General features: G+C 37.6%; 1 protein-coding gene across 4 annotated transcripts in view; it reads left to right on the top strand.

The window, feature by feature from the left end:
• LOC149028927 (uncharacterized) overlaps window positions 1-27,684 on the top strand; it is an 84,459-nt gene that overhangs the window by 16,895 nt on the left and 39,880 nt on the right. For all 4 annotated transcript variants that reach the window (XM_089139439.1, XM_089139457.1, XM_089139465.1 and 1 more), the window contains exons 6-12: window positions 6,564-6,647; window positions 6,722-6,840; window positions 8,347-8,448; window positions 21,793-21,909; window positions 22,000-22,065; window positions 22,306-22,372; window positions 22,607-22,660. In XM_089139439.1, the coding sequence (XP_088995565.1) occupies window positions 6,564-6,647; window positions 6,722-6,840; window positions 8,347-8,448; window positions 21,793-21,909; window positions 22,000-22,065; window positions 22,306-22,372; window positions 22,607-22,660 (609 nt within the window). The remainder of the gene's footprint in view (window positions 1-6,563; window positions 6,648-6,721; window positions 6,841-8,346; window positions 8,449-21,792; window positions 21,910-21,999; window positions 22,066-22,305; window positions 22,373-22,606; window positions 22,661-27,684) is intronic.

The following is a 27,684-nucleotide window of genomic DNA, read 5'->3' on the forward strand; positions in this document are numbered from 1 at the left end:
TGCTCCACTTGCCATTGATACCGTTATCCAAGTGAGGTCATCCTCTGGATGAACAAATTCATATCAGACTGATCAGTCATCCACTCACGAGTCCAATCTGACATTCCAAGAACCAATGGATTATAATTTCTACCTTGTTCCCTCCTTTCTTGGTACCTTCTTTGGAGACGCTAGTTAAATTGAATGTAAACGAGATCATTTAAACACTGATGCTCTAAGCGGTTCCTCTTCTTGTTGTGAAATATAAGTATTTTAAGTCTATTCTTTTGATAAAATTATACAAAACGAAAAAAATAAAAAATATTAGTTTTGAAGTACTCACAAAGTCAAATGTACTCCAATTGTGCTCACAACCAGAATATGAGCAACAAAGCCCAAGTAAACGCACTGCTGTGCTTGTAAGTTCAGGAGTAGAGGTTCCATGTAATTGCCACCAATCCACTATAATATGTTTAATGAAGGGAAGAAAAAAAATACATAGGTCATAAAAAATCGACAACTGAACTTATAAATTAAATGTGAGAAATTGAAAAACACAAGTACTTACTAGGAGACAGTTTTTCCCTTTGTCTGATAGCCATCTCATGCCCAAAATTCAATTTAGGTGAAACATAGGCAAGCGTTTGCTCAATGACCTTATCTTGAAAGGCTACATCAGGTACCAACTTGACAAGAACGTCTTTGAAGGTATCATTTGCTCTATCCTTCAAAGGGGGATAGAGACTGAGACCTGTACTTGAATTAGATTCTACATCCAATGCACAAACCTTAAAAGGACTTGCCTGGATTTAGGAAAAATGAGGCTAGGTATATAGGCCGCTCCATTTGATCTGTCCAACGCCTCTCAATGATCTTGATGATCTTCTTCCATTTTCTTTGTACCCCCTTAAAATTTGTTATGATGCTCTTCTTTGCCTCTTCCATTGCTGAATATACCTCAGGCATTGCAGGCCTCTTATCACCGTCTACTATCCTTAACAATTGAAGATGAGGTGATGATGCCCTAAGCGATCTTGCAGGCCATTCATAAAACTGTACAGAGAGGGTGATTTCGACAACTTGCTTCTCTAATTCCGTCTGTGAACTTAGAAGAATCCCACTCATCACAAAGGAATAGTCGCCTCAAAGCTTCCTTATGCTTCAATAGGCTCTGCAGCATAAAAAACGAAGATGCAATCTGGTGGCAGCGGGCCTCACTAAATCTGTTCCTCCTGTCTTTACCCTCGTAGCTTCAAGTACACGAGCATGCCTACAAATGAAGCTTGTAATTTTCTTGCCTTTACAATGATGGACTTGTAGGACTTTATTCACTATCTCCTCCATCATAAGATCTATGCAATGAGCTGCACATGGAGTCCAGAACAATTTCTTTCTCTTCTCTATCAACAATCTACAAACAGCAGCATAGTTGGCAGCATTATCTGTTACTACTTGGATGACATTCTGCTCCCCAATTTCTTCCACCTTACTACCAAGTAGCTGAAATAAGAAATTAGGATTATGTCTTTCACTGGATGCATCAACAGACCCTAAGAAAAAAGTCCCTTCTGGACAGTTGACAAGAAAAATTTATCAAATGTCTTCCTTTCTTATCTGTCCATCCATCAGACATTAGAGTGCAGCCATGCATCCTCCAATAAGTCCGATATTGCTTCTTCAAATCATCAATTTTTTCCTTCTCAGACTTCAATAGGGTAACTCTTATATCATGATATGAAGGGGGCTTCAAACCTGGTCCATATTGTCTAATTGCCTCAACCATCACCACCATCACCTCGTAACTTCGTGCCTTGAATGCATTGAAGGGAATACCACATTCATAAGCCCAGGTAGCAATGTAAGCTCGGACTTTATTTCTTTCATCCTTGGATCTCTTGTGGTTCTCCATGGTTGTTTGATAAGGACCTTTTTGAGTGCCTCAGTGCAACTACATACTCTCTGGTGTCTGCCTTGCCTAAGCATCCATATGACCCCTTACTTGAGTTAATTTTTTTGAAATGACAATTCTTTTTAAGCTGTCTGAGCTTGGAAATCCAGCTGAGACCCCCCGCAAGATCAGATTCCACAAGTGTAGCTGTACCCTCTTCAAGCTCTTCTTCTTCATCCCCATTTTCACCATCGGCCGAGTCATCTAAACTTCCAATTCTCCTCTTATTTTTTTGTAGTACTGCTCTCATCTCCTCCACAATTGCTGCAGTGGCTTTTGTGCATTTGCCTATATCACAATAACCACCAACTAAGTGTTCCTTCAACCTCTTAATTCCAACCTTGCTGTCCTTCACACAAAGAGTACACCTCACTGTATTCTTTTCTTCCAAATAATGCCAGTAGCCATATTTCCATCCAGGATCCTTTGATTGGCCCTTTTATTAGGATCCTTTAGCGGATTATATGCCGTAGTACTACTACCCATACCGCCACCGGACTCACCTCCAACAGTATTTGTTGGTGTAGTGTTATTGGTAGCCATATGAGCCTACAACAATTCAAAAGTAGCACAAGTATGATGCAGTGATTAAGTGGCATCATAAAGCAAATTAGAAAAGAGGAGAAAATCAATAAGCTGAAACAATTAATAGAATTAAGCAAATATTCTAATTCTTAGATTCTAGACTTTGTAGTAACTCAATATTAGTTATAGGCTTCTAACACTTTAGATATATACTGATTTATTAATTAGTAATTTGTTACCAAGTAGTAAGTAAGCCAACATGTATTAAATAAATCTAAATGGAAATTAATAGGTTGCTCAAATTCATACTATAAATAGAGAAATGTATGTGTGATTGTGTTCAAGCTTTTAGCTTAGAGATATAGTCATCTAACAAGGTTGTAGGCCCTCCAATGTCCAACCTATAAAAGGGGGGAAAAAGAGAGAGCCATTAGTGAAGGCAAGTTTGCAGTTTAGTATCATAAGAAGGGCAAAAAAGGTTAGCAACAAGAAAGGATCGGCATAGGAGGGGAAAAATCTAGTTTGTAACTCAGCAAAAGAGGCAGAGAAAAGAGTTGCCGGGGACCTCAAGAAGAAGAAGAGTTTGTAACAGGGATTTTAGAATTTTTCCCAAAAAAAAAAAAAATGAAGCAAAAGAGGCATAGAAAAGTGTCACTGGACCTTCTTCACTCCTTCCGATTGAGTCTGTGGAGATGTGGCCTGAAAAGAGTAGCTGGATCTCCTTCTTACGCCTGAGTCTGATTCTGAGACAAAGAAGAATAGTTTGTAATAGGGCTTTTAGAATTTTTTCAAAAAAAATAAAGAAGCAAAAGTTGTAGAGAAAAGTGTCGCTAGACCTCCTTCAGTCCTTCTTTTGATTGAGTCTGCGAAGACGTGGCTTGAAAAAAGTTGCTGGACCTCCTTCCTTCACGTTCACCTGAGTCTGAGATGAAGAAGAATAGTTTGTAACCGGGCTTATAGAATATTTTTAGAAAAAAAAAAAAAAGAAGCAAAAGTCGTAGAGAAAAGAGTCGCTGGACCTCCTTCAATCATTCCTTCAATTGCTCTACGAAGACGTGGCCTGAAAAGAGTCGCCGGATCTCCTTCCTTCGCCTTCGCCTTCGCTTGAGAAGATGTTGCCTGAAAAGAGTTTTTAACAGGGCTTTAAGGGGGGAAAAAAAGAAAAAAGAAAAAAAAGAAGAGACCGAAAGGACATCGAAGAATGAGAAGACAACTTCCTACCTTCACCTGAGTGAAGAAGACGTTGGAGAATGAAAAGAGTTGAAGACACAATTTCTTGCGAGGTTTGTAATACAGCTTTTAGGGGAAAAAAAAGAAAGAAAAAGAAGCCAAAGAAATGAGTCGCCCCTCACGGGTAGATGCTTACTTGCGCTTGAGAAGAGAACCCATGAAGTTGAAAGAGTCACTAGAGAGCTCCATGCGCTGCTTGACTACTTCTCCACTCTCCTCTACTTAGTTTAGGGATTTACAATTGTGGCATCTTCTAGGGCTTTTTTTTTTTTTTTTTTTTTTTTATTAATAATAAAAAAATAAATTCCCTTGATGATCCCATGTAGGTGCGTACATAGGATCACTTTACTACAATACCTAATCTTGTGTTTATTAGACTCTTGTGTTCAATCTGAGCTGTCCATATGGTATTAAGGTATTTAAGAAATATATCACCTTACAACAACACCTAATCTTGTGTTCAATCTGAGCTGTCCATATGGTATCAAGGTGTTAAAAAAAGTATATATATTAAAAAATAGGTTGCCTTGGTCACCAACCACTCATTTTAAGACCGTCATCTCGACCACTCCTCTTAAGACCCTTAACACGAACCACTCGCCTCTCTCTCGCTCGCTCTTGCCAAATCTCGCTTGCCGGATTACTTGGTGGACTTTACTTACCTGAACTTTATGGAGGACAACGATGTTGTTTGGCAAAACGGAGTCGCCGTGGATCCACGAGGCCAAAGAATCACGTGCAATTGCTGCAGTAGAGCCCTCAATGGAGGCAAACATCAGTTCAAGTAACATTTGGCTGGTGGCTACCATGATACACCCATGTGCACTATTGTCCCCAATCATGTGGAGAAATATATGGTAGACCACCTAATGGAGTTGGAGGGCCGACGTGTAGCTGTCGGTATATGACGTGATTGCGGTCGTCGACGTGGTGATGCTGGAGTTGGTGGTGGGGCTAAGGCTTAATTTGAATTTTATCTTTGATGAGTTATGAATTACATAAAACTTCTATTTGTTATTGAGAAAGCATTCCTATCTTTCTTTGGCTGGCCTTCCTTTATATATATAGGGAATTTCTAGTCCACCCATTGAGTTTTATAGAAATCCATAAGTTGGGTTCTGGTTGATAAATTGGATAGGTCATACGGTGGCATTAATCTTAAAGGGTAATTGGAAAAAATAAAATTTCTTAGAGGGTAACTCGAGGGTTAGTGCTGGAAATGTCCCTTATTATATGAATTATTAAATTATGTATCAACATGCTACAATGCGCTTTTATAACTTAAGGGGTGGTTTTAATTTTAGGGGGGTAATTTGGAGGGCGGTGAATTGGTGATAAAGTGTCCATTTTTATATGAATTATATAATTATGTACTCTATAGTGAATGCCAATATGCTATGATGCTCTTTTACAGATGACTGATTGAAGATCCTTTATATTATATAAATTTTAAATGCATCTTATACATTAAGGGGAATTTTTATTTTTGGCATGGGGGAAAATGTGCATGTTGAGCAATATAGTGATCCATAAGATGGAGCAAAGTCTCATTATAATGCCATCTTTTTTTATATAAGGAATTCTCAGTCCACCCGTTGAGTTAATATAGAAATCCTTAAGGTTGGGTTTGATTCATAAATTGGATAACTCAAGGGGTGGCATTAATTTTAAGGGGTAATTTGGATGCTAGTGATAAAAATGTTTATTTTATATGAATTATAGAATTATGTATTGTATAGTGAATGCCAATATGCTATGATGCGCATTTACAGATGAATGATTGAAAATCTTTTATATTATAAAACTTAAATTCATTTTAAAAATTAAGGGGATTTTTATTTTCGGCATGGGAAAAAAGATACATGACGTGGTCTATAATAGTGCAATTGTTGTCTTATAATTCAACTTAAACATTTGTATTTTTTTTCCCTCTTTTTTTTCTCACCTAACATGTTTTTTAGTAAATGGATGATTGTCAAAGACAAATCAGAATTTAATTTGTTTATTTGTTTACCGCAGTAAATTAATGGATTGCATTTTTTATTATTCCGAACAATCCACCATCTAATCATTCCCAAATCCAAAATAAATAACAATATTATTCATATATGATTTAGTGAAATTATTTTACCAAATTGTTTTTTACATGATTTTTTTTTAAATACATGAATAACTTTCAAATCGGAATCAGAATTGATGTATCCATTCTTTCCACTTCTTTTTACCAAAAAGGGGCAACACGATAAATTAATAGATCTCATTATTTTGATTTTCAAGTCATTGTCCATTTGATGATTCATTGATTCACGATGTTGAGTATGACTCATGCTTCACATTCTATTGCTGACGGGCACCGGGGTCCCGGAGTTCCTTTGCAGTTTGGGACTCGACTCCAAAATGACTAAACTATTCAATTTATATACGGCTTTGTACAATAAATTTTGATTTAAAAAAAAAAGTTAAGAAAAAAGTATTATGTACAAAATGTAAAAAAGTGGTTGCTTTAGTGTCTAAGCAGCAATAAGGCGCCAACGTGGTGGCACCTAGGTGAAAAAGCGGGAAAAAAAAAGCGCGTCAATTGAGTGGTTTAAAACAAAGCAGCTGAAAAACTACCTTGCACCTAGGTGGACGCTTTGACAACCATGATTGAAAGGGTAATTTTGTATACTTAATTTTTTAGTAAGAATGAAAGGTAAAATTGACTTTGAGCACTAACACCTAACGGTTACTCGACACTGTTTGAAGTAAGGGGAGAAAAGTAATATTGGTATATGCAGGTTTTGATGTTTAATTTCACTATAACATAGGGGGCAACAATAATTCCCCCTTAAATAAATTTATGCATATCTACTAATGATATATGATTCCATCCATTTTCCAGGACGATATTCCTAAGTTTCGGAGCTTATTGGCAATTTCAGCAGGAATCAGACAGAAGCATAATGTTGATGCCATTGCCCGAAAGGTACGGTTTTAATTTTTGTTCTACATAGCTTGCTTGCAGTGGTGCACTTCCTGTCTAATTTCTATGAATTTCAGTTCCTTGCAGAAAATTTTACTGTTATACTGTTTCACTATGATGGTAATGTTGATGGTTGGCGGGATCTGGCATGGAGCAGCAAGGTCATTCATGTAGCTGCTCTACACCAAACAAAATGGTTAGTCTGCTCCATTGTTTCTATTTCAAGTTCCATTTTGCAGAGAAGAGCTAAAACACACATTGACTTGGCTAATGGCTGCGGTGATGCCGGATTAAAAACATAATTAAGAAAGAAAAAGCCCATTGGGTTAGGCCCATTAAAGGCCTAAAGATATCACCTGAATCAGCCCATGGCTTTCATGGGCTAGGACTGTTTTAGTCGGTTAAAGTTAGCCTATATATTTTGATTTCTATGCTTTAGACATAAGCCGAAGTCTAGTTCTTGAAAAGTCAATAAAAGGGGCTATGCTTTGAAAATAAAATAACTCATTGTCAAAGGAGTTCTCCTTGTCAAGAGTCAGGTAGTAGTTGAGTTATTAATAGGTAGGTGGTGTTAGTTAGTGGTTGGATATTACCATTACTGTTTATGTCTCTTTAGAATGCTATATCAAGAGACTTATGTAAGAGGTGAAGAGAATTTATCAATTGAAATTAAATTAAATTGCTTTGTTAGCATTCCATCTCTATGGAGAATCTTTGTGTTTGATCAAGGTAGGTTGGTGTTCGATCCAGTTGCTCCACCTTGTGGTGTGAAGCCCGGGTGTTACATTGTTATTCTCAATTCTCTTATGTTGTCCCTTCAATTTCTTCATCATTGTTCTGTCCCTGTTTTGAAGATTTATTCAGCTTGTATTGTTATGCTATTATCTTTATAATACCACTCTAGTTTTAGCCCTCTTTCACATTTAAATTCTGTTTCATCTTAAGTCTATCAAATCTGAACTTGATTCCCTGTGAAAGGTCCTATTTGGCTACTGTTTTGATCAATCAAATACAATACTACATTATGCGGTGGCATGGAGCCTTGGGAATCCTTAGTTACCTTGTCTAGGTTGCCATTGCCCATAGACTCTTAAGCTTGTTAGTTTCTCTAGGCTTAAAGTAGACATTGGCTTGATGCGCTGTTGCTGAGTATGACATGTTTTAGGGTAGTGATGAATAGCAGTTCTATTTTGAGACAAAATCCAGAATTATTACCTAGTGCTGCGAATGGTACACTATCTTGGCAGGAGGAGGAATATCTGGCTCTAATTTGAAATATGGCAGCTCAATATGGGTTCTCTACCCTGTCCCAGCCATGCACCCCCTGTTTGATCCTCTAAAAGTTAAACTGCGCAACCAATAGAAATCAGAGTGTAATTTCATTTTTGTTCTCTAATTCTGACTGGCAGATGAAATATGAAAACTAATGCTACCTTATTGGCTTACTATCCTGAAAAGTTAAGATGGTCACTTAAGCATTGGCAATTGATTGTTGGTTATGATCATACAGTCAAATGAATTTTCTGCCAATGAAAAATTTCCAAACAAATCAATAAAATGCGAGGTTGCATCTCTAGCATCTGACAATGGGTTAAGGGGGAGCAGTGATATGGCTGTAATGCTCTATGTTGTTGCCACCCTGATTCTCTTACAACAGTAATGATCTTATTACCCATGGCTTTCTTTTCCTTTTTATATCCAGGTGGTTTGCTAAGCGTTTTCTACATCCAGATGTTGTCTCCATTTATGATTACATATTTCTTTGGGATGAAGACTTGGGAGTACAAAATTTTCACCCTGGAAGGTACATATTATTGTTCGTTCATGTGACTTTTTCTTAGCCTTAAGTTTCTAAATGAACTGAGTATTAAGGCTTTTCTTGTGATATGGACACTGGACTTTTAGGTCTGGCTAGATCCTGGGGGTAGTAATATTCATGATTTGTTTGTGAACATTCCATTATTGAACATATTTCTTGATTAAAGTGATTCAGTTATAATTATTTAACCTATAATGTATTCAGTTTGAGAACTTCTCCTATCAGTTCAAATTCAAGTATAATGCTTCCATAACTGAGGTTTTCCATAACCGAAATTCTTTATAACTAGGCTTCCTAACAACTCATATATTATTTTTGGGGTAGCTCATAACAAATGGTGTTACTTAAGTAATTCAGCTAATCAATCCACACGACCTTTATATATTTTTAAAGTACCTACTTCCCCCTTTCAAAGACCTTCCTCCTTTCTATACTCTTTTCTTCTCCCAATGGTTTAGAAACTTGGAAAGTAAAAGCACTAAATAATTTACTAAATATTAAGTCATGATTTTTTTTTCATGTACCATGCCCGCTTCTGTACAATGGCATTATGTACTTTTACATGTATAGTATATTATAGCTAGTATTTTAAAGAGGAGAAATACCAACTCTCCCTATCACATTTCTCCAGGGATCATCCTTTTCCTCTCTTCTTCTCCTCTCTCTCTCTCTCCCCCCCCCCTTTCTCTTCTTTCTGGTTGTCCTTTTCTCCCATCAATTTACCTATGATAGCAGATGACTGTTTGAGAGTCGACCGGCACAGCCTTGTTGATGTAGAACCTGGGCAGAGCGAATTAGTTTCGATTGGTCCAGGTTAAATCAGCCCGATGGTCTTCTAGAAGGGCCAAAGAGGCAAAATGCTGTTAATCTGAACATTTAATGTGAACATTACTGCAGCTGTTATTTTTACTTTGTGTGAATGATACTAGAAGATCTTGTGGAGCCCAAGACCGGATCATGTGAAGATTTTTAGAGGTCAATTCTGTCTATGTGGGGGAGTTAGGGATTCATTTGTTTATATTTTTATTGAGTCTTGCACTTGCTGCTAAGTTTGAGTTTTAGAGCTGAGGACCAATATTATTCTCAGCAAAATTGGTCTATATTTTTGTATTCATGCATGTGGCTGACTTAATTAGTCTAGTAGATTCTATATTCTACATAACTTGGAGAGCATGTAAATGGCTCTATAAATATGCAAGGCTGTGTTCAGAAAACCAAAATCTCCTCACCACCCCCCCCCCCCCCCCCCCAAAAAAAAAAAAAAAAAAACCAAAAAAGACCCTCAAAGCTTTGAGGGTTTTTTTGGGTGATGTTAAAATTTCAGCACCTGTAATCAGCCTAGGGACTGAAAGGAAACTCAGAAAGAAGAAGAAGCATAGAGGAAGACTGAAGAACAAAAGGAGAGAGCTTGCATGCGTTAAGCTTTAAAAATTGGCTCAAAATATCCAATCAGGTAAGTTGTGGACCTATCTGAGTATGGTCCATGCAATTAGAGAAATCCCCAAAAGGAAACTCCAGATTGCAGTGATCCAATTTAGTCTGCAGCTGTATCCAAACTTACACGAATCTTAACAAGTGACAATAAGAGCTAGGGCCTTGCTGTGAGGGATAAACATCTAGGTCTAGGGAATGTTGCTAAAGAGGACTGGGTCTCCCTGTCCTTGCTGCCTTTTCTCTTGTTCTAATCTGCTTTTACTGCTCAAGCGCTGCTGCTGCTGAGGCCATCAACTGAGAATATCTTCTATTCAAACTGCTGTGTTTTAGTTGGTCAGTTGGCTCTGCTGTGTTACAGTTTGCCGCTGGACCTCTCATTTAAATCAGGTTAGTACTTGATATTTGACTGGTTAAACCTTCTTCTTAACCCCTTCATCTCACAGACCCTGTTGGGTGTATGGCCTTCTATTCCCTTCCATCCGTCTGTCACCTTGTTCATTCAATACCCATAAAATTTATAATTTCAGTCCACCTTCATAACTGAAGTTCTAGCCATCAAAATTGTCTTACCTCCATTTGGTCCAAGTTTTGGAGCTAATCAGCTGCAGGTTTGTTTCAGACCTTAAGTTACTAACCTTAAGTTACTAACTTCTGTCCTAGTTTCTGGGTTACCTGATTTTGCGGGTTAATTGGTGCCAATCAAAATTGTCTCACCTCCATACTAATCTTAGCTTATCTGCTTCTTGCTTTGGAACCAAAGAGTAAAAGATGATCCCAACTTCTATGTTTTAACAGAGGCTACACCATGTAGAAGATATGATCAAGGTTTACGTATTTCAACCAGAGCAGCTGTTAGTGGAGTCTGCAGCTTTAAGGCTGAAAAATGAACAAGAAGTTGAGATAACTTTTGGTTCAATATCATTTGTCATTTTCTCTCTAATTCATCATGGTTTGGAGGTGAGGTTAGGACTTAGGACCTTGAGAGTTGCTTTGGAGTCCTTTTCCAAGCACATTTGATTGCTGCTGTTAATGTGAGGTCAGTCAGTACACTCAAACTTGCTGAAGTATTTCAGCATAAGGTATGGTAATGGTAGAGCTATAGCTCTATCTTTAATGTGGATGACATTGTAATATCCAAAAATGACCAAGCGGAAATATATAGGCACAAGACCTATTTAGCCCTTGAATTGGAGTATCTGGTGCCTAAAATATTTCTTGGGAGTTGAAGTGTTATGATAAAGGAAGGAAGTTCACATATGTCAAAGAAGACAGGGAATGTTGGGGTGTAAACCTGCAAACTCTCCTACTGATCCGCAAAAACCAAGTTAAGTCAGTCGCCAACCTTCGATTGATGCAGGGATGTAGCCGAGACTTTTAGGAAGGTTGATTTATATTTCTTTTTTTCTAGATATAGCATAAACCATTGAAATAGTATGTCACTTTATGCATACTCCAAGAACTGGTCACTGGAAGCCGTATACTGAATTCTTAGATACGGGAAAAACACCTGTTGTATACTGAAATCACCTCTTGGGGCCTCGGGGGGGGGGTATGGTAGAGGTAATTCTTGTGGTGTGGTATCATGAGTTAACATTTGTATGTAAGGGTTTCATTTTACATGTGTAACTTGTAATTGAAAGGGGAGAATTGTCGATCATAAAATCCCCTCTTGTGGCCTAATGGGGGTTATGATGGAAGTAATTTCATGTTGCAGACTCATGGGGGTTTACATATATGACTTGCAACCTGAAGGGGAGAAAGATCAATTATGCTCTCATATGGATTCTCTCATCCCTATTCCATTCTCTATCTCTCTCTTCCGTCAGTTGCTTCTCCTTATAGAGGTGAACTGCGACTTCTCACTACAGTGAAAATCCAAAGGCCAAGAGTGGTCTGTCAGATCATGAATGAAGTGCATAGAAGAAATATTTGAGAAATCATTAGGAAAGAAAGCAAGGTGAGAGAGAGAGAGACTTTGATGCTTATTCAAGGGGTCATTGTAGTTGGGATGGTTTGAAAAACATCAGAGTGGGGAACCTTGTAATATTCGGGCGGCCTTTTCTTTCCTGGTGGGAGTCCTGCATTTTGGGACATAAGCTTGCCTTCTTTGTATGTATATGTTAAATCCAGTGTTGCAGCTGAAAAATCTGACTTATGTCTAAGCTATGCTAACGTTGGACTCCTGGGATAATCTCCAAAGAAGATGTGAGATCGGTAGACTGACTTCTGCACTGGTCTTCTTTTCAAGCCTTTACCCACCCCTGCTACCCATTTCTGGGTTTGAAGTAGGTGAAGGCTAAAATTGGATTGGCTTTTGCTAGATTTGGTGATTGGAAGGGTATAAAAGCAACTGGGGAAATCAGGTGCTAAAAACGGAGCTTTGGGTGAGGGTGCTTTTGTGGCCACATGGCTTGTTGACTTGGTTGAATTGAATTGGCTCTTAGGCACCTAGATTAGAGTCAATACGTTGACAGTTGGCTCCTGATGCATGAAACAGGGCCAAGTCGAGTGACCTGAACCATGTCTCAATTCTCAAGAGTCAATGGACTGAGTCAAATGTATTATTTTCAGAAGAAAATTCTGATGACCGTGAGAGTCAAATCTTGGAATTATATTGTAGTAGTCTTCAAGATGTTGTTCCACAAAGATTTGTAGTGATTTGGCCAAAAATAGAAGGATTTTTTTCCAAGTCCCTCCTTCATATTACATACTTACATCAGTTCTTTTCAACCTACTTCGATTGAGAGTTTGGTTTTGTGCTGAAATGATATAGGATGACACCTAAACCAAAACTTAGGTTGAAACTTGGTCATTCCTGCAGCTGCAAGGTCTACTAAGGTTTTGTTTTGACATATGTTGACACTGACATAATTCACCGCACATTAGTGTTTTTGACTTAGATTTCGAACTATGATGCCTTTGGTGGACAACAACTCAGCCTGATTAAAGTGTAGTTTGCTAAAGTTTCATCAGCAATTAGGTTGGGTGAAAGCCATTAGCTTTTTAGTGCAACTCAAACATAGCATATGGAACATCAGGAACCCTGCTGTAGATACCATCATAAACCCAAGGAACCTCAAGGTTAATTTGCCCTTTTTCATTTATTGTTTAACTAGCTACTACATTTCTTTTTCATATTAGGTGGATATGTATCTGACGAAATAGGAATTGAAGTGTTTGAATTCTTCTCAGTTTTATTTAGAGCTTTACAATCAATATATGCACAACTGCTACTTACAAAATAGGAAGATAAGCTATACAGTTGCTATCTATAGAATAGAAAAATATCCTATATAGCTGCTATTTACAGAATAGGAAAATATCCTAAACAACTGCTATCTATAGAATAGGAAAAAATATCCTACCTAGAAGATTAGAAATCTACCTAGAATAGAAGATTACAATAAATGAGAAACCTACCTAGAACAAAAAATCCAATAAGAAAAATACCTATAATAGAATATTACAATATGATCTACGTAGATTAGAAGATACTAATAGAATATTATGATACGATTCTAAGATTTTCCACTCCCCCTCAAGGTGGTGAATAGCATTCTCCATTCCCAGCCTGAATATGCAATTCTGAAATGCTGAGCTACTCAGTCCTTTAGTTGACCATGTGTTGGTACAAATGGCATACAATCAGCCTGCTGTCCAGCTTCCCTTTGATGAGCTGTCTATCAATCTCAATGTGCTTTGTGGTCATGTTGAATAGGGTTGTGTGCTATATTGATTGTTGATTTTTTGTCACAGTATAGTCTCATTGGTCCATCCTATTCAACCTTTAGGTCTTCTAAGATAATTCATAACCAAAGTAATTCACACATTTCTTTAGCCATTGCACGGAACTCGGCCTCTGCAGTTGACCGGGCCACAACATTCTACTTCTCCATGTAACAAGATTGCCACAAAAAAAAGGTGCAATATCTTGTGGTTGGCCTTCTTTCTATCACTGACCTTGCCCAATTAACATCAACGCATGCTGCTAGTATCATTCCTTCGTTCCTTCTAAATAAAATGCCTCTCTCTGGTGTCGCTTTTAAATACTGTAGCACATGGTGAACTGCATTCCTTTGTACTATGCATGAATTGGCTGATTGCACTAACTACATATGCCATGTCTGGTCTTGTATGAGACAAGTAGATTAGTCTTCCTATTAGTCTTTGATACATCTTTTGGTCCACGAGCATCTTCTTCTACATTCCCAAATTTATTGTTGGGATCTATTGGAGTGCTTGCTGGTTTACATGTGGCCATTCCTGTTTCTTCAAGGAGATCAATGGCATACTTTTGTTGAGAGATGAAAAAGCATTATTGAGAGTGAGCAACTTCAATGCCAAGGAAGTATTTTAATCTTCCTAAAGCCTTGATATCAAATTCCTTAGCCAAACATTGAATTAAATTTTGTTTATCTTTTTCTTCATTTCTTGTCACTATTATATCATCAACATACACAAGTAGTGCCGTGACTCCCCTTGACGATGAGTGCTTGATGAACAATGTATGGTCTCCTTAACTTTGCTTGTAACCCATACTAATCATGACTCTTGTAAATGTCCCTAACCATGCTTGTGGTGACTGTTTGAGTCCATATAAGGCCTTTTTTTAACTTGCATACAATATTAGTAGCTAAATCCTTCTCATAACCCGGTGGAACCTCCATGTAAATTTCTTCTTCTAGTTCACTATGCAAGAATGCATTTTTAACATCAAACTGTTTCGAGTCCCAACCATAATGTGCTGCCAAGGATAGCGACATTCTAACAGTATTCATTTTGGCAACTAGAGCAAATGTTTCTAGGTAGTCAATCTTGTAAGTTTGGATGTAGCCCTTGGTGACCAACATTGCTTTGTACCTTTCTAAAGATTCATCTGCTCCATACTTCAATGTATAAACCCATTTGCACCCCATTGGTTTCTTCCCTTCTGGTGACCTCACAAGTTCTCAGGTTCCATTGCTTTCTAATGCTTCCATCTCCACGTTCATAGCTTGCTTCCACTTCTTTTTGGAAAATGCCTCTGATAAGGTGTTAGGAATGGCAATGGTGTTTAAACTTACAAGGAAGGCCCTATGAGATGGGGAGAACTGTTTGAAGGACAAGAATTGGGCAAGTGGGTATATGGGTTTCTTTGTGCATTCTCTAGTTCCTTTCCTGATGGCAATAGGAAGGTTTAGATTATTACTATCTATGGGCACAACAAATTCGGTTTGTAGTAAGGATTAGTCATTTGTACCTCATTTCCAAAATTTGGGGTTGGAGTCTTGAACTTGCATTGATTATGGACAAGATTTCTTCCCTGAGAACACTTTTCCTTTGCCAAATCTCACATGCTTAAGATCAGAAACAGGCTCTTCCATTCAGAGTTTGACATAGGTTCATGTTGTTCACAATTTGACACAGGTGACATGGGAGTGAACTCTAAGTCAAGTAAGAAATTCCCTTCCTTATCTTCCATTATTGAATTCTCCCCTTGAAGATGAGGTGTGGAAAAATAAGACTTACGCTCATGAAAAGTGATATCAATTGAAACATAAAACCTTTTTGAAGGAGGGTGATACCACTTATAGCCTTGTTGAGTGGAGGAATGTCCTACGAATAAACATTTGAGTGCTCTAGGATCTAATTTACCCCAATGTGGTCCATGAATATGAACAAATGAGGCACACCCGAAAACTCGAGGAACAGGGTTACTTGTTGTTTGTAAGTTTGGGTAGAATTGGGAAAGGACATCCATGGGACTTTTGAATCCTAAGACTCTCGAAGGCAGCCTATTTATGAAATGAGTTGTTGTGAGGATTGCTTCCCCCCAAAATGACTTAGGCACATTTACTTGAACAGGAAGACTCTAGTTACATCAAGAAAGTGGCCATTTTTCCGTTCGGATACCCCGTTTTTGTTGTGGGGTATCAACGCATGACTCATGTATAATTCCCTCCCTTTGAAAGAATGGAGTTAGAATTTGATTGAAATAGTCTCTAGCATTATTAGATCTAAATCTTTTTATACTAACTCCAAATTGGTTTTTAACCATGGAATGGAAATTGGGAAGACTAGACTAATGTTGTCGTTTTTAAGTAGAAAAATCCATGAGACACAAGTGCAATCATCAATGAATGACACGAACCACCTAGCCCTAGACACATTAGGAACTCTTGAAGGACCCCAAATATCACTATGAATGAGATAAAGGGGAGTGGAACTTCTTTTATTGCTTAAAGGAAATAGTACACGCTTGTGTTTAGCAAGCTCACATGCATTACAGTGAAACTCATTAACACGTATGCCTTGAAACAAAGAAGGAAACAAAAGATTGATTACCCTAAAGGAAGGATGTCCAAGTCTGCGATGGTAAAAGCTTGATTTTTTCTTTTTTGGTTTGAGAAAGACTGCCATTAGTAGCATGTGATTGTCTTGGTGCCTCAAGGTAGTAGAGTCCATCCCTTTCTCTAGCATGTCCAATCGTCCTCCCCAAATCCTTGTCCTAAAATACATGATGACTATGGTGAGAGACTACATTACACTGTAAATCTTTCATGAGTTTTTTCACAGGAGGTTTGCAGATAGTCTAGGAACATGTAAGATATTTTTCAAGGTTAGGGATGAGTTAGAGCTCAATATTGCTAGTTCCAGCCATAATGGTTAATGAGCCATCAGCAGTAGCTATCTTCCTACTACTTGGACAGGGTGAATATGTGGTGAAGATATTTGTTGAGTGTGTCATGTGGTCAATTGCACTTGAATCTATGATCCTGGGGCTTGGAAGAAAATTACCAGGGACATTTAATTCAATAGAAGGTGGAAACTCACTTAAATATACCAAAGAACAGGTACCTGGTTTTTTGTTAAGGCTGCTCAAAAGAGTTTTCACATGCTCAATATCCTCCTAATTAAGCTGGAGACCTCTTTATTTGTGGCTGTAGGTTGCTCTGCAGATGTAACATGTGCTTGACCATTATTTTCAGATGGCTCTCCTTTGTACCCCCACCCTTGGCTAGGAGGTGTACCATGAAGTTTCCAGCATCTCTCCCGTGTGTGACGAGCTTTCTTGTAGTAGGTACATCATAGGTTGTCTCTGTTTTGATGTTTGGACCGCCCAGTTTTTCCATTTGAGCAGCAAATGCCCTATTTGTCGTGGGAGTAGAATGTTGTCCTCCATGAGATACCATTGCTGAACTATCAATACTTGGAGGCTCTAACATCAGTCCTCTTCTGCTATGTTCCCCTCGAACCAGTGCTCAAAACTACATTGAGACATGACACATCTGGTTTTCTGAGAATTTGAACCCTTATCTGGTCAAACTTAGGATTTAATCCTACCAATCATAAACTCTATTCTGCTCAATATACTGCTTTATTACTGCAGTGTCCTCAAAGCACTTTGTCTTGATGATTCGGTAATGATCTAATTCTTGCCACAATGCATTCAGCTGGTTGGCATATTTTGTAACTGTCTTATTTCTCTGTTTGGCTGCTATTGTTTTAACCTTGACCTCATAGACTTGGGCCGCATCTGCCGCCTAAGATTATGTTTGTTGGATACCCTCCCAGATGTCTTTGTCAGTGGCCAAGAACATGCATGTATTGCTGATTTCTGGAATCATAGAATTCTGCATCCATGCCATAATAATAGAATCTTCTTCTTCCCATGCTTCATATTTTGGATCTCCTGGTTTCGATCTGTTTCCAATCAAGTGGCTTAGCTTCCTTTGCCCTTTAGAATGATCTGAATGAGTTGAGACTGATTTAAATAATTTTTCTCATTGAGCCTATAGGCTGATTGAAAATTCTGCAATTCTCCATTCTGCAGATTTTTGATTGTCTGATCAAATGCAGTATTGGAAGTTGTTGGATTCTATTAGGAGTCTAATAAGAGTTTGTATAGGAGTTAAATTAGAGTTTGCATTCATGTAAACTTCTATTCCTTGTAATAGTCTACTTTCCACTTTATTATAAATAAAGGGCTTGAGATCATGGATCAATAAGCCATTCTGCCAAACATTGTATTTCAACATGGCATCAGGCCTAAATTCGATTTGGGAAGCGACCTACCTTCTTCTTCTTCTGATTTTTTTTCAAACCCATCGCCAATCTTCAGTTCTAGGCAGTTTTTCAGTATCATCTTGGTCGCCAACTGAAACAGAAAAAAAGAAAAAAAGAAAAAAAGAAAGAAGAAGACGATTTTGTTCCGTCTCTATTCAATGAATAAGAACAGAAAACAGAGGAAAGAAGAAGAGAAGAAGAGAAGAAGAAATCAGCAACTTTCCATTTGCTACGCAACAACTTCGGCTTCAGCTCCTGCAATTTTTTCTCGTCCGATTCTTCATCTGAAGCCTGCGATTCTGAAGCTTGGTTAGTCATCTGAAACCTTCGATTGGGGTTTTGCTATTAAGGTTCTTTGACTGGGGCTGTTCTCCTTAAGCCTGTGAAAGACCATAACGAATCTGTTATGGGTTTGAATTTGATTTTTGAATTCAAGTTTTTGAATTCAATTTTTGAATTTAAGTTTTGAATTCAAGTTTTGAGGGTTATTTTGGTAAATTTGCTTTACAGGGGAATTCAAGTTTTTGAATTCAATTTTTGAATTTAAGTTTTGAATTCAAGTTTTGAGTTATTTTGGTAAATTTGCTTTACAGGGACTTATATGTAAACTTGTATAAGTTCTGAGATTTATTTGCAAATTCCGTTTTTTCAAGGACATATTTGTCATTACTGAAAAAAAAAGAAAAAAAAAAGGAGGTAGATCTGTTTGGGTTGTTTGGCTATTGCATTCTGCGACATTTCAGTTACTTTGAAAGGGTGAAAACTGAAGAACTGCAGATAATTTTGTCAACATGACAACTATTGATGATACTCTTGCTCCCCCTTTGGATCCGAATATTTTTCCACTTTTCATTCTCTTTCGGTAAGATTTGACGGCACAAATTACTTGATCTGGTCTCGATCTGCTTTACGACTATTCTTTGGAAGAGGACTAGTTGGATACATTACGGGCACTACTATCAAACCCACTACCGCAGGTGTTTTACAGGATAAATGGATATCAAACGACTCTCTTATTATGTTATTCCTTTTGAATTCCATGCATCCGAATATTGCCCGGGGTTACCTATTACTTGATACTGCAGCCCAAATCGGAAGGCTACTACTTTGAAACATATGGACGGTTGGGGAATGATGCACGGGTTTATGAGCTACGAAAGAAGCTTCATGAGACTACCCAAAAGGAACTAAGCGTGGCCCACTATTATCTTTGAGTTGCGATCTCTTTGGCAAGAGTTGGATCATTATGGGGATTATCACCCCACTAATCCAGATGATGTGGTGACATATAAGAAGTACATTGATAAGATTCGAGTATATGACTTCTTGGCAGGTTTGAACGTGGAGTACGATTAGATCAGAGTACAAGTCTTAAGTCATTCTCCCTTTCCTACACTTGAACAGTCTTATGCTCTTGTTCAGTGTGAGGAAAGTCGTCGATTAGTCATGCTTCATACTCCTATTATGGAGAAATCAGCTTTACAGTCTGTTCGCACTAAATCTGATCCGGCTAAGGAGATTGTCAAGTGTGAGCACCGTCACAAACCATATCATACCAAGGAAAATTGTTGGAAACTGCATGGGAAGCCTGCTGATTTTGAGCAAAAACGAGCACAAAGACAGGGAAAACAAAAGGCTAATCTTTACGATACGGTTTCCACCACACCCTCTGCAGACGTTGGTTTTTCGCGGGGAGGAGTTCGCTACTCTGCAACGTATTATGCGGTCTTCTCTGCCGGTACAGCCTCGACCACTGCTTCCTCTACTACCCCTACCAACTCCTACCTAGCTACTTCAGGATCTGGGGAAGGAGATTGGTCGTGGTAAATGGACTTTATTTGCTCGAGCCGATTGGAGGATCTACTTATGCTTTGACTACATCTTCTAATCCGGTCCATTCGGTAATATCAGACCTTCATTAGTGGCACCGTAGGCTTGGTCAGCCCCCTTTCAAATTTTGTCATTTTCTCTAGATTTGTTTTCCTGATACTTTTATCTTACCATTACAATTTCTTCCTTTCCAAGTTTCCCCATTGGAATTTCCTTTGTTATTATCTTCCCACGTGTAACGCTACACGTGAGGGGGAGATTGAAGATGTCTACAATTCAAAGCCTTTCATGTAGACTTCCTTATGCAGAATTTGATCTTTGTTACCTTTGAAAGTTTGTCCCTTACCTTCGCAATCTTCTACTCCTTTGAAAGTTTGTCCCTTACCTTCGCAATCTTCCACTTTGGAGATCTAACATTGCTATAGATCTATCTTTTTGACTATGCAGAACTTGATCTCTGTTAACCCTGGAGATTTGCCCCTTAACTTGACATCTTCCCTTCAGAGATCTAACCTTGCAAAAGACTTGTCATTTGACCTTTGCAGAACTTGATCTCTATTACCTTTGGAGATTGTCACTTATCTTGACAAATTTTCCCCTACCTTTGGAGATTGCCCCTTGGCAAACTTTCCCTTTAAAGATCTAACATTGCTACAAATCAAAACTTTCACTTTGGCTGTTTTACCCTAGCTATTGTTACCCAAAAAATATATTTTCCCTCAGATTTGTGCAGAAATTTAGTCTTCTCAACATTTGAAGATTCTATGTTTTTACTTGGGCGTTCTTCCTTGGAGACATAAAGTTGCAGTAAAGATGAGGACAAATCAAATGGAAGTCTATAAGGCAGACGTAATCTATAAGTTTGAAGATCAAATTGCAGATGTTTACCTGGACAGATGTTTTATAGTTTTTTGGTCAAGTTGGACATGTGTGATATCCATGCCTCAACTTGAGGGGGAGTGTTGGATTCTATTAGGAGTCTAATAAGAGTTTGTATAGGAGTTAAATTAGAGTTTGCATTCATGTAAACTTCTATTCCTTGTAATAGTCTACTTTCCACTTTATTATAAATAAAGGGCTTGAGATCATGGATCAATAAGCCATTCTGGCCAAACATTGTATTTCAAAGAAGTAACCTCTCCCGTTTTTGACAAACTCTTTGTAGGTGCTTAACACAGGATGTGAAACAGTAACCAAAGATGCACCAAAACAATAGACAAGACGCAGAAAGAAAAATCTGTTTTTCAGGTAAAGAAAAAAGAAAAACAGAACAGAGCAGAATAAGAAATGGCGATCAAGGCCAAAGGAAAAAAAATCTCTGTGGCAGAATCACCAGAGATTAAAGGCAATGAAGCTGGATAGCAATCCCAAGATTGGTCGGCTTTGATGCCATGATGAAATAGGAATTGAAGTGTTTGAATTCTTTTGTGTTTTATTTAGAACTTTACAATCAATACATATGCAGCTGCTTTCTACAGAATAGGAAAATATCCTATACAACTGCTATCTATAGAATAGGAAAAAAATACCCTACCTAGAAGATGAGAAATCTACCTAGAATAGAAAATTACAATAAATGAGAACCTACCTAGAACAGAAAAATACAATAAGAAAAATACTTATAATAGAATATTACAATATGATCTACTTAGATTAGAAGATACTAATACAATAATACGATATGATTCTGATTTTCTGCTGTATCTTCCAAAATCTTCTCCTATTCCCATTTTTGTGTCTTTTTCATGCAGGATCCAGTTTGATCTCCTTAGTCTAATCCAGAAAATAAATGAGTTACACTGTGTAATCAATTTCTTCATCCTGTTCTACCTGCTCTAGTGAAGATTATTTTTATTAAAAGTGGGATATAGCAAAAAATAGCTAGACTTCTTATTGTGTTTGTGAAGTTGTCCTCTCGATGGGTTTGAGATATCCAATTTGCTAATTAGATGGAAAGTAGTGCCTTTTATTGCATTCATGTGTTGTCTTATTCTTCTAATAAAGCAATTATCTTACCAGATACGTGAAAATTATGAAATCAGAAGGATTAGAGATATCTCAGCCGGCTTTGGACCCTAATTCAACAGACATACATCACAGAATTACCATCCGAACAAGAACGAAGATTGTCCATAGGTGATGGAATTCCTCTTAAAGAACAATTACCATAAAAATCATTGTCTGCCATGAATGATAATGCCAGTATGCTCTGCTTACTTTATGCAGAAGAGTCTATGATACTCGTGGCAATGTTAAGTGTTCAGAGGATAGCAATGAGCCACCATGCACTGGGTATGGTATTACCCATGCTTACTATTTTATTTTTCACTTGTAGCATATACATGGTTTATAATTATATAAATGCATACCATTTTTTCATTGTTTGATGACTTGATCATAGCACTGCAACAATGTAAATTGCTCAATTATTGAAGAAGCAATCTAGAATCTTGTGGTCCTTATGCTGTAAAATTATTCCTTACATGTTTCTACTATATGGCTATAATAATTTGTTGTGTGTTCAACTTATAGTTTTGTGGAGGGTATGGCCCCTGTGTTTTCAAGGTCTGCTTGGCGTTGTGCTTGGCATCTCATCCAGGTACACCTATTATCATTGCGCAACTTTATTATATCCGTTTATCAAATTATTTATAGCATGGGGATAACTCTCTGAAAACCGTCTCTATTGGACAGTGTGCTTTCTTCCCAAGCCTTAGTGAATGGTTTTCGCTAGCTGGGAACTAATACTATGTTCTTTGAACTTATAGATTGTTCAATGGTACATTTAGGAGTTGCTTCCTTATGGTGGTTTTACTTGTTTAAATTTATGCAGAATGATCTTGTTCATGGTTGGGGAATGGATATGAAACTTGGTTACTGTGCTCAGGTGAGATTTGCTTTAGAAATTAATCACAGCTGCTCTGGGATTTGATATCCATGATACTGTCATTAGTGTGCCTAATTTCTTCTTTTGTACTTTACCGGTATCATCCTTTATCTGTATGTCTAACTTGGTGACACAAATTTATTAAAGAAGCATGCAAATACTGACGAGTCATTTTTCTTATTTTGCAACCGTTGTTTCAACAGCAAATGTCTAGCTGAAGAATTGTTGCAAGTCCATAAAATAATTTGAATTTTCCGTGCTTATTTATTGAGAGAGATCATTAAATAGTACTGCTTATGCAGTCCAAGTAGGACTGGATGATAGTAATACATTATAATTTTAGGAAGGCCTGAATAGCGTTCTTCAGAGTTTTAGACTTTATATAAGGAGAAACAATTATTTTGGTGGTAATCTAATGTCAGATTGTACAGGCTATGAAGGCTCGCGTGGTTCTACATAGAGGATTGAGGTGGGGATCTCAGTCTTAGATTTTGCTGTTATCTATAGTTTATCCAGTATGAACAATTTCTTTGAAAAGAAACCTGAGTATTTAACCAAACAGATTCCTTCCTAACAAGGTGGTCCATAGATTGGGAGAGCTCAAGTGCTCAAGTACTTGGCATAGATTGCTGGTCTTGAGTATGTGCTTTACTTGATGTAACCTCACAGAGGTGAGCCCAGAATCCAGGATCTAATAAGGAGAATCAGCTGGCCATTGGGATCTTAAAGCCCGATGTTTTAGGTTTAGGAAAAAGTCCAAAAATTGCAGAAAATTACCAGAAAAATAGAAAAGGGGTGATAAGGGCATTAGGGTTATGGTTTTAGGGGTTGGGAGGGTGGCTATGGGTAGGGAAGGGGCTGTTTGTACGTACTTGATGGGGAAGAACACTTGAAGGCTGCTAGAATTTTGAAAGTTCTTGGACTGCCCCAAGCTTGATGCTTGAAGGCTGCTAGAATTTTGAAAGTTCTTGGACTGCAGCAAGCTTGAAGAAGATGAAGAATAACTGTAGAAAACTCTCAAATTCCACCATGGCCCTCCCAAGAAGACCACGACTCCAATTCTCAAATTCAGATTCTTTATTCAATTCAACGTACCCAATAATATTAAATATTATATATATATATATATTATTTGTTTTTTTGAGGGGGGCTTTTATAGCCTTACAACCTAAGCAATTTGACTGTGACTCAAGCTAATATCCACAAAGGATTCCTTTAGAAAGGACTCAGCTAATCAATAACAAAAAGGACTCAACTACTTAATAACAAAATGACTCTTAAAGGAACCCTAATTGGATCCTTATATAAGACACCTTGAAGTTGGACTCTTTAACTCATAGTCTCACTCTCACATAGACTGCGAATATGTCATAACTCACAAAATACTAACCTAAATAGAAAACTAAAGATAGATCCATGACCCTTGGATCAAGGGGGTTCTAACCAGTCCCTTCTTGAGCCCAATAGGGCTGAAAAAAGGACCAAAATTCCCCTTGGATATTCGGCCAGCATTGAATTGGGCCTTTTGGGCCCAATTATTAGGGGGCTCAACCTTGTTCACATCATCCGGGTTTATGGTGTTGGGGTGGTAGCTGATGCAGATCCTAATGCAAGTGTCGACCTTGAACTGGACAAACCAGCGGGAGATCGATTGCAACCAGGAACTATGCCATAATGAAGAAAAAAAAATATAATCACTAGAACTTTTGCGCAATTTTTTTTATTGTTTTTTTATACATATGAAAGAACATGAAAAGGATAAGAAGATAGATAGATAGAGGAAAGGGGGTAGGAATGGGCTCTCTCATCCCTGGATCTCTCACCAATAGCTATCTCTGCTGTTAGTTGTGGATTTTACTCCATAACTAAGGCTACTACTGGGCTGCAAATTAATTTCTCCAGAAGTGTTTATTCTATCGCAATAAAATGACCTATTTATGGTTTGGCTAAAGTTTTTACAAGGAATAGAAACTAAAAACTTAGTAACTAGTGACACTAGAATCTTATGAAAAAAATTATGAACTCATTAAGTTGGAAACTATCAGGCTCTTTATTTCTTCCACATGTATAAATAACTAAAATAAAAACTAAACTAAGATCCTTGATCTCCCAAGAATCAGTCTTCATGTAATATTTATCTTGGGCCCCACAAATCCTCTATGAAATATTCTCAATATGCCAAATGAGGTCCTAAACCTCCCAAGAATAAAATCTGTGTGTGATATTTTCTTGGACCCCGCAAATCATCTATGCAATAATTTGAATGTGCCAAATAATGGGCTGTGACACTGTTCTGTCCTCCCTTCTTCATGTTTTGTCCTATTGTAATAGGCTAGCTGGACTAGTCAAAGTTGTGGAGCAAGGGGACCTTCTAGTTGGACCAGCTCGAATGCTAGTTTAAATTGGTCCTAGCTGGCTGGTTTTAATATGTCGAGTTCTACATCAGTCTCCCCTTAGAAAAAATTCGACCTTGAATTTTGGAAAATGAGGGGCTCGTTTTCATGTTGTGGATGTCCTTCATCAGCCTATAACATAAGTCAGGCAGCTCCTTGTAGCTAGGAATGTAATCATATAGGCAAGGAGGGCTGTCTTCAAGGTACTCTGGAGGAATTATAAACTCAGACGCTCTACATCTTCACATGTGTCCTTTGGTTCATGAGAGGCATTAGTCATCTTCAAATTAGAGTTGGACTCTACTAGTAGAGGGGCTTTGCTGAATTGTTTAACAACTTTTGACTTGTGTTAGAGAGGGACAGTTGGTCTTTATTTATGATAAAAATATGAGATACAAAAAGAACAGTTCCCAATGTGGGATTATTACAAAATAATATCCTAATGACAATTTTAAGAGTATTATTTAGAATTACAACACTCCTCAACTAAGTAAAATGGAGGCAAAATATCTAGTTTGTAACTTAAGTCATGATCGGCCAGATGATGAGAGGGTGAAAGTTGATGTTGAGGAGATTCTTCAAAGCGAATGTGTTAGGTACCTGTTGGATTCTATTAGGAGTCTAATAAGAGTTTGTATAGGAGTTAAATTAGAGTTTGCATTCATGTAAAATTCTATTCCTTGTAATAGTTGATGAGCACATTTATGTGTGAAATCTTATGGTATAAAGCATGCATTTTATACACTTAGAGTGGAGTTACCTTGGGTTTTATGTTGTTTTTGCAAATTTTAGGACTTTTCAAGATTTAAGCAAATATTTGGAGTTTTGGGCTTGAATCATGCTATTTTACACGTCAAAAAGTCCATTTAAATTCTCAAATGCGAAAATGGGCCTGATTTGGAGCATGATGGGCTAGAGATGTGGTGACTATGGCCAACTCCGAAATATTGAAGAGATAAATAAGGCAAATTTGATCTACGGCTGAGATTTTAAATCAAATCTACAGAGATATTATTGAGAGAGTCCAAATGGAAAAGAGTCCTTGCATACCTCAATATCTTATCTCATATCTTGGATTTAATTAAAGAAAGAAAAAGAGGAAAAAGAATTATATTCAGAAAGAAAAAGAGGAAAAATCCCGTTTTTGAATGCCTCTGTCCAGTTTTGATCAAACCCTTTATCGAATAGTCATCCGATGCCCGATCGTGCTGATTTTTGGAGGAGAGCTTCACGACTACTTAAACCTCAAATCCAACGGTGGAATTATGCATCTGATATCTCTAAGTCGGCGCGATTAATACGTCAAAACCCTAATTGGCTGAGTCAGATATGAACCCTGAGTTTTATTCAAATTCTGCCGTGCTTCATATCTCATGTAAACTCTATAAAAAATGAGCATACTCCATCAAAGGAGAACGTGTCTTAGAGCTTAGTAGAAGCATTATTTCTTCTCTCTTCAGTTTATTTAGGCTTTCTCTAGTTTTCTTTGCTTGCAGTTGTGAGATTTTAAATTTCTAGATTCAATGTTTAGGTTTAATTTTTATGTAATGCAATTCAAGTTTCAAGTTTCAAGTTTTTAGATTCGTTTTTCTCTGGGTCTAGCAATTGCAGATTTAGATCATTCTAGATCTAGATCTGGTTGTTAGGGTTGGTTGAGATTCGAATCATTTGTTCAATTCGCAAGTAAGTAATTTTTTTTATTAATCTTCTCTCCTCCCTCCAGTCCCGCTTCTATCTACCCCTCCATATTCTTAATTTAGGATTTACTTTCAGCATTATTTATTATTCTCCCTTCCCCTGGATCCTTGATCAGAGATGCCTACAGTCGTGCCTCTCTTTGGTTAAGGCTTCCTTTCCCTTTTATTGCTTTGTTTATTGCTTTGTTATTTACTTTCTGTTATTTAGTTTCTGCCTATTCATTAATCATCTCGGACCACATAACCGGAGCAAGCCTACAGTCGTGCCTCTGCTTCTGGTGACGAGTGGTGTTGCATCTGCATTTATCTATGAACTAAGTTTTACTGACTGCTTTAACATACTAACTGGTTTTTTTTTTTTTTTCCTTTTTATTTTTATTGTTCGCAATTTCAATTCCTGTCTTTTATTTATGCATTGATTGTGTTTAATTTATTTTTCGTTTCAATTTGATTGCATTAGACGTATAGATTAGGATCATTTAGTTTAGTTAATTAGTTAACAAAAATTGAATCTTTCCACTCTCGCATTACAATTAAGAAGTTGAATTATAAGTGGCATATCTCCTTGAGATCGACCCGTTAGCTACACGATACCGTGCGCTTGCGGTTACTTTTAAATTTCACAAACAATAGTCTACTTTCCACTTAATTATAAATAGAGGGCTTGAGATCATGGATCAATAAGCCATTCTACCACAATCTACTTTCTCAACATGGCATCAGAGCCTAAGTTCGATTAGGATTTTTTTTCTTCTTCCTTTTCTTCAAACTTTCAAATCCATCGCAAACCATTGCAATTGGGTTTGACGGAGAGAAGAAGAGAACCACCACCACCGCTGCCTGTAGCTACTGCATTGCAAACCTCATGTTACTAAACTTGTCGCTGCCGGCAATTATTTTCAGTACCGTCTTGAGGGACGAACAGTAATAGAAA

Source organism: Hakea prostrata, chromosome 1, assembly GCF_041222555.1.
Source record: "Hakea prostrata isolate BN-2017 chromosome 1, UWA_Hpros_2, whole genome shotgun sequence".
Taxonomy (NCBI): domain Eukaryota; kingdom Viridiplantae; phylum Streptophyta; class Magnoliopsida; order Proteales; family Proteaceae; genus Hakea; species Hakea prostrata.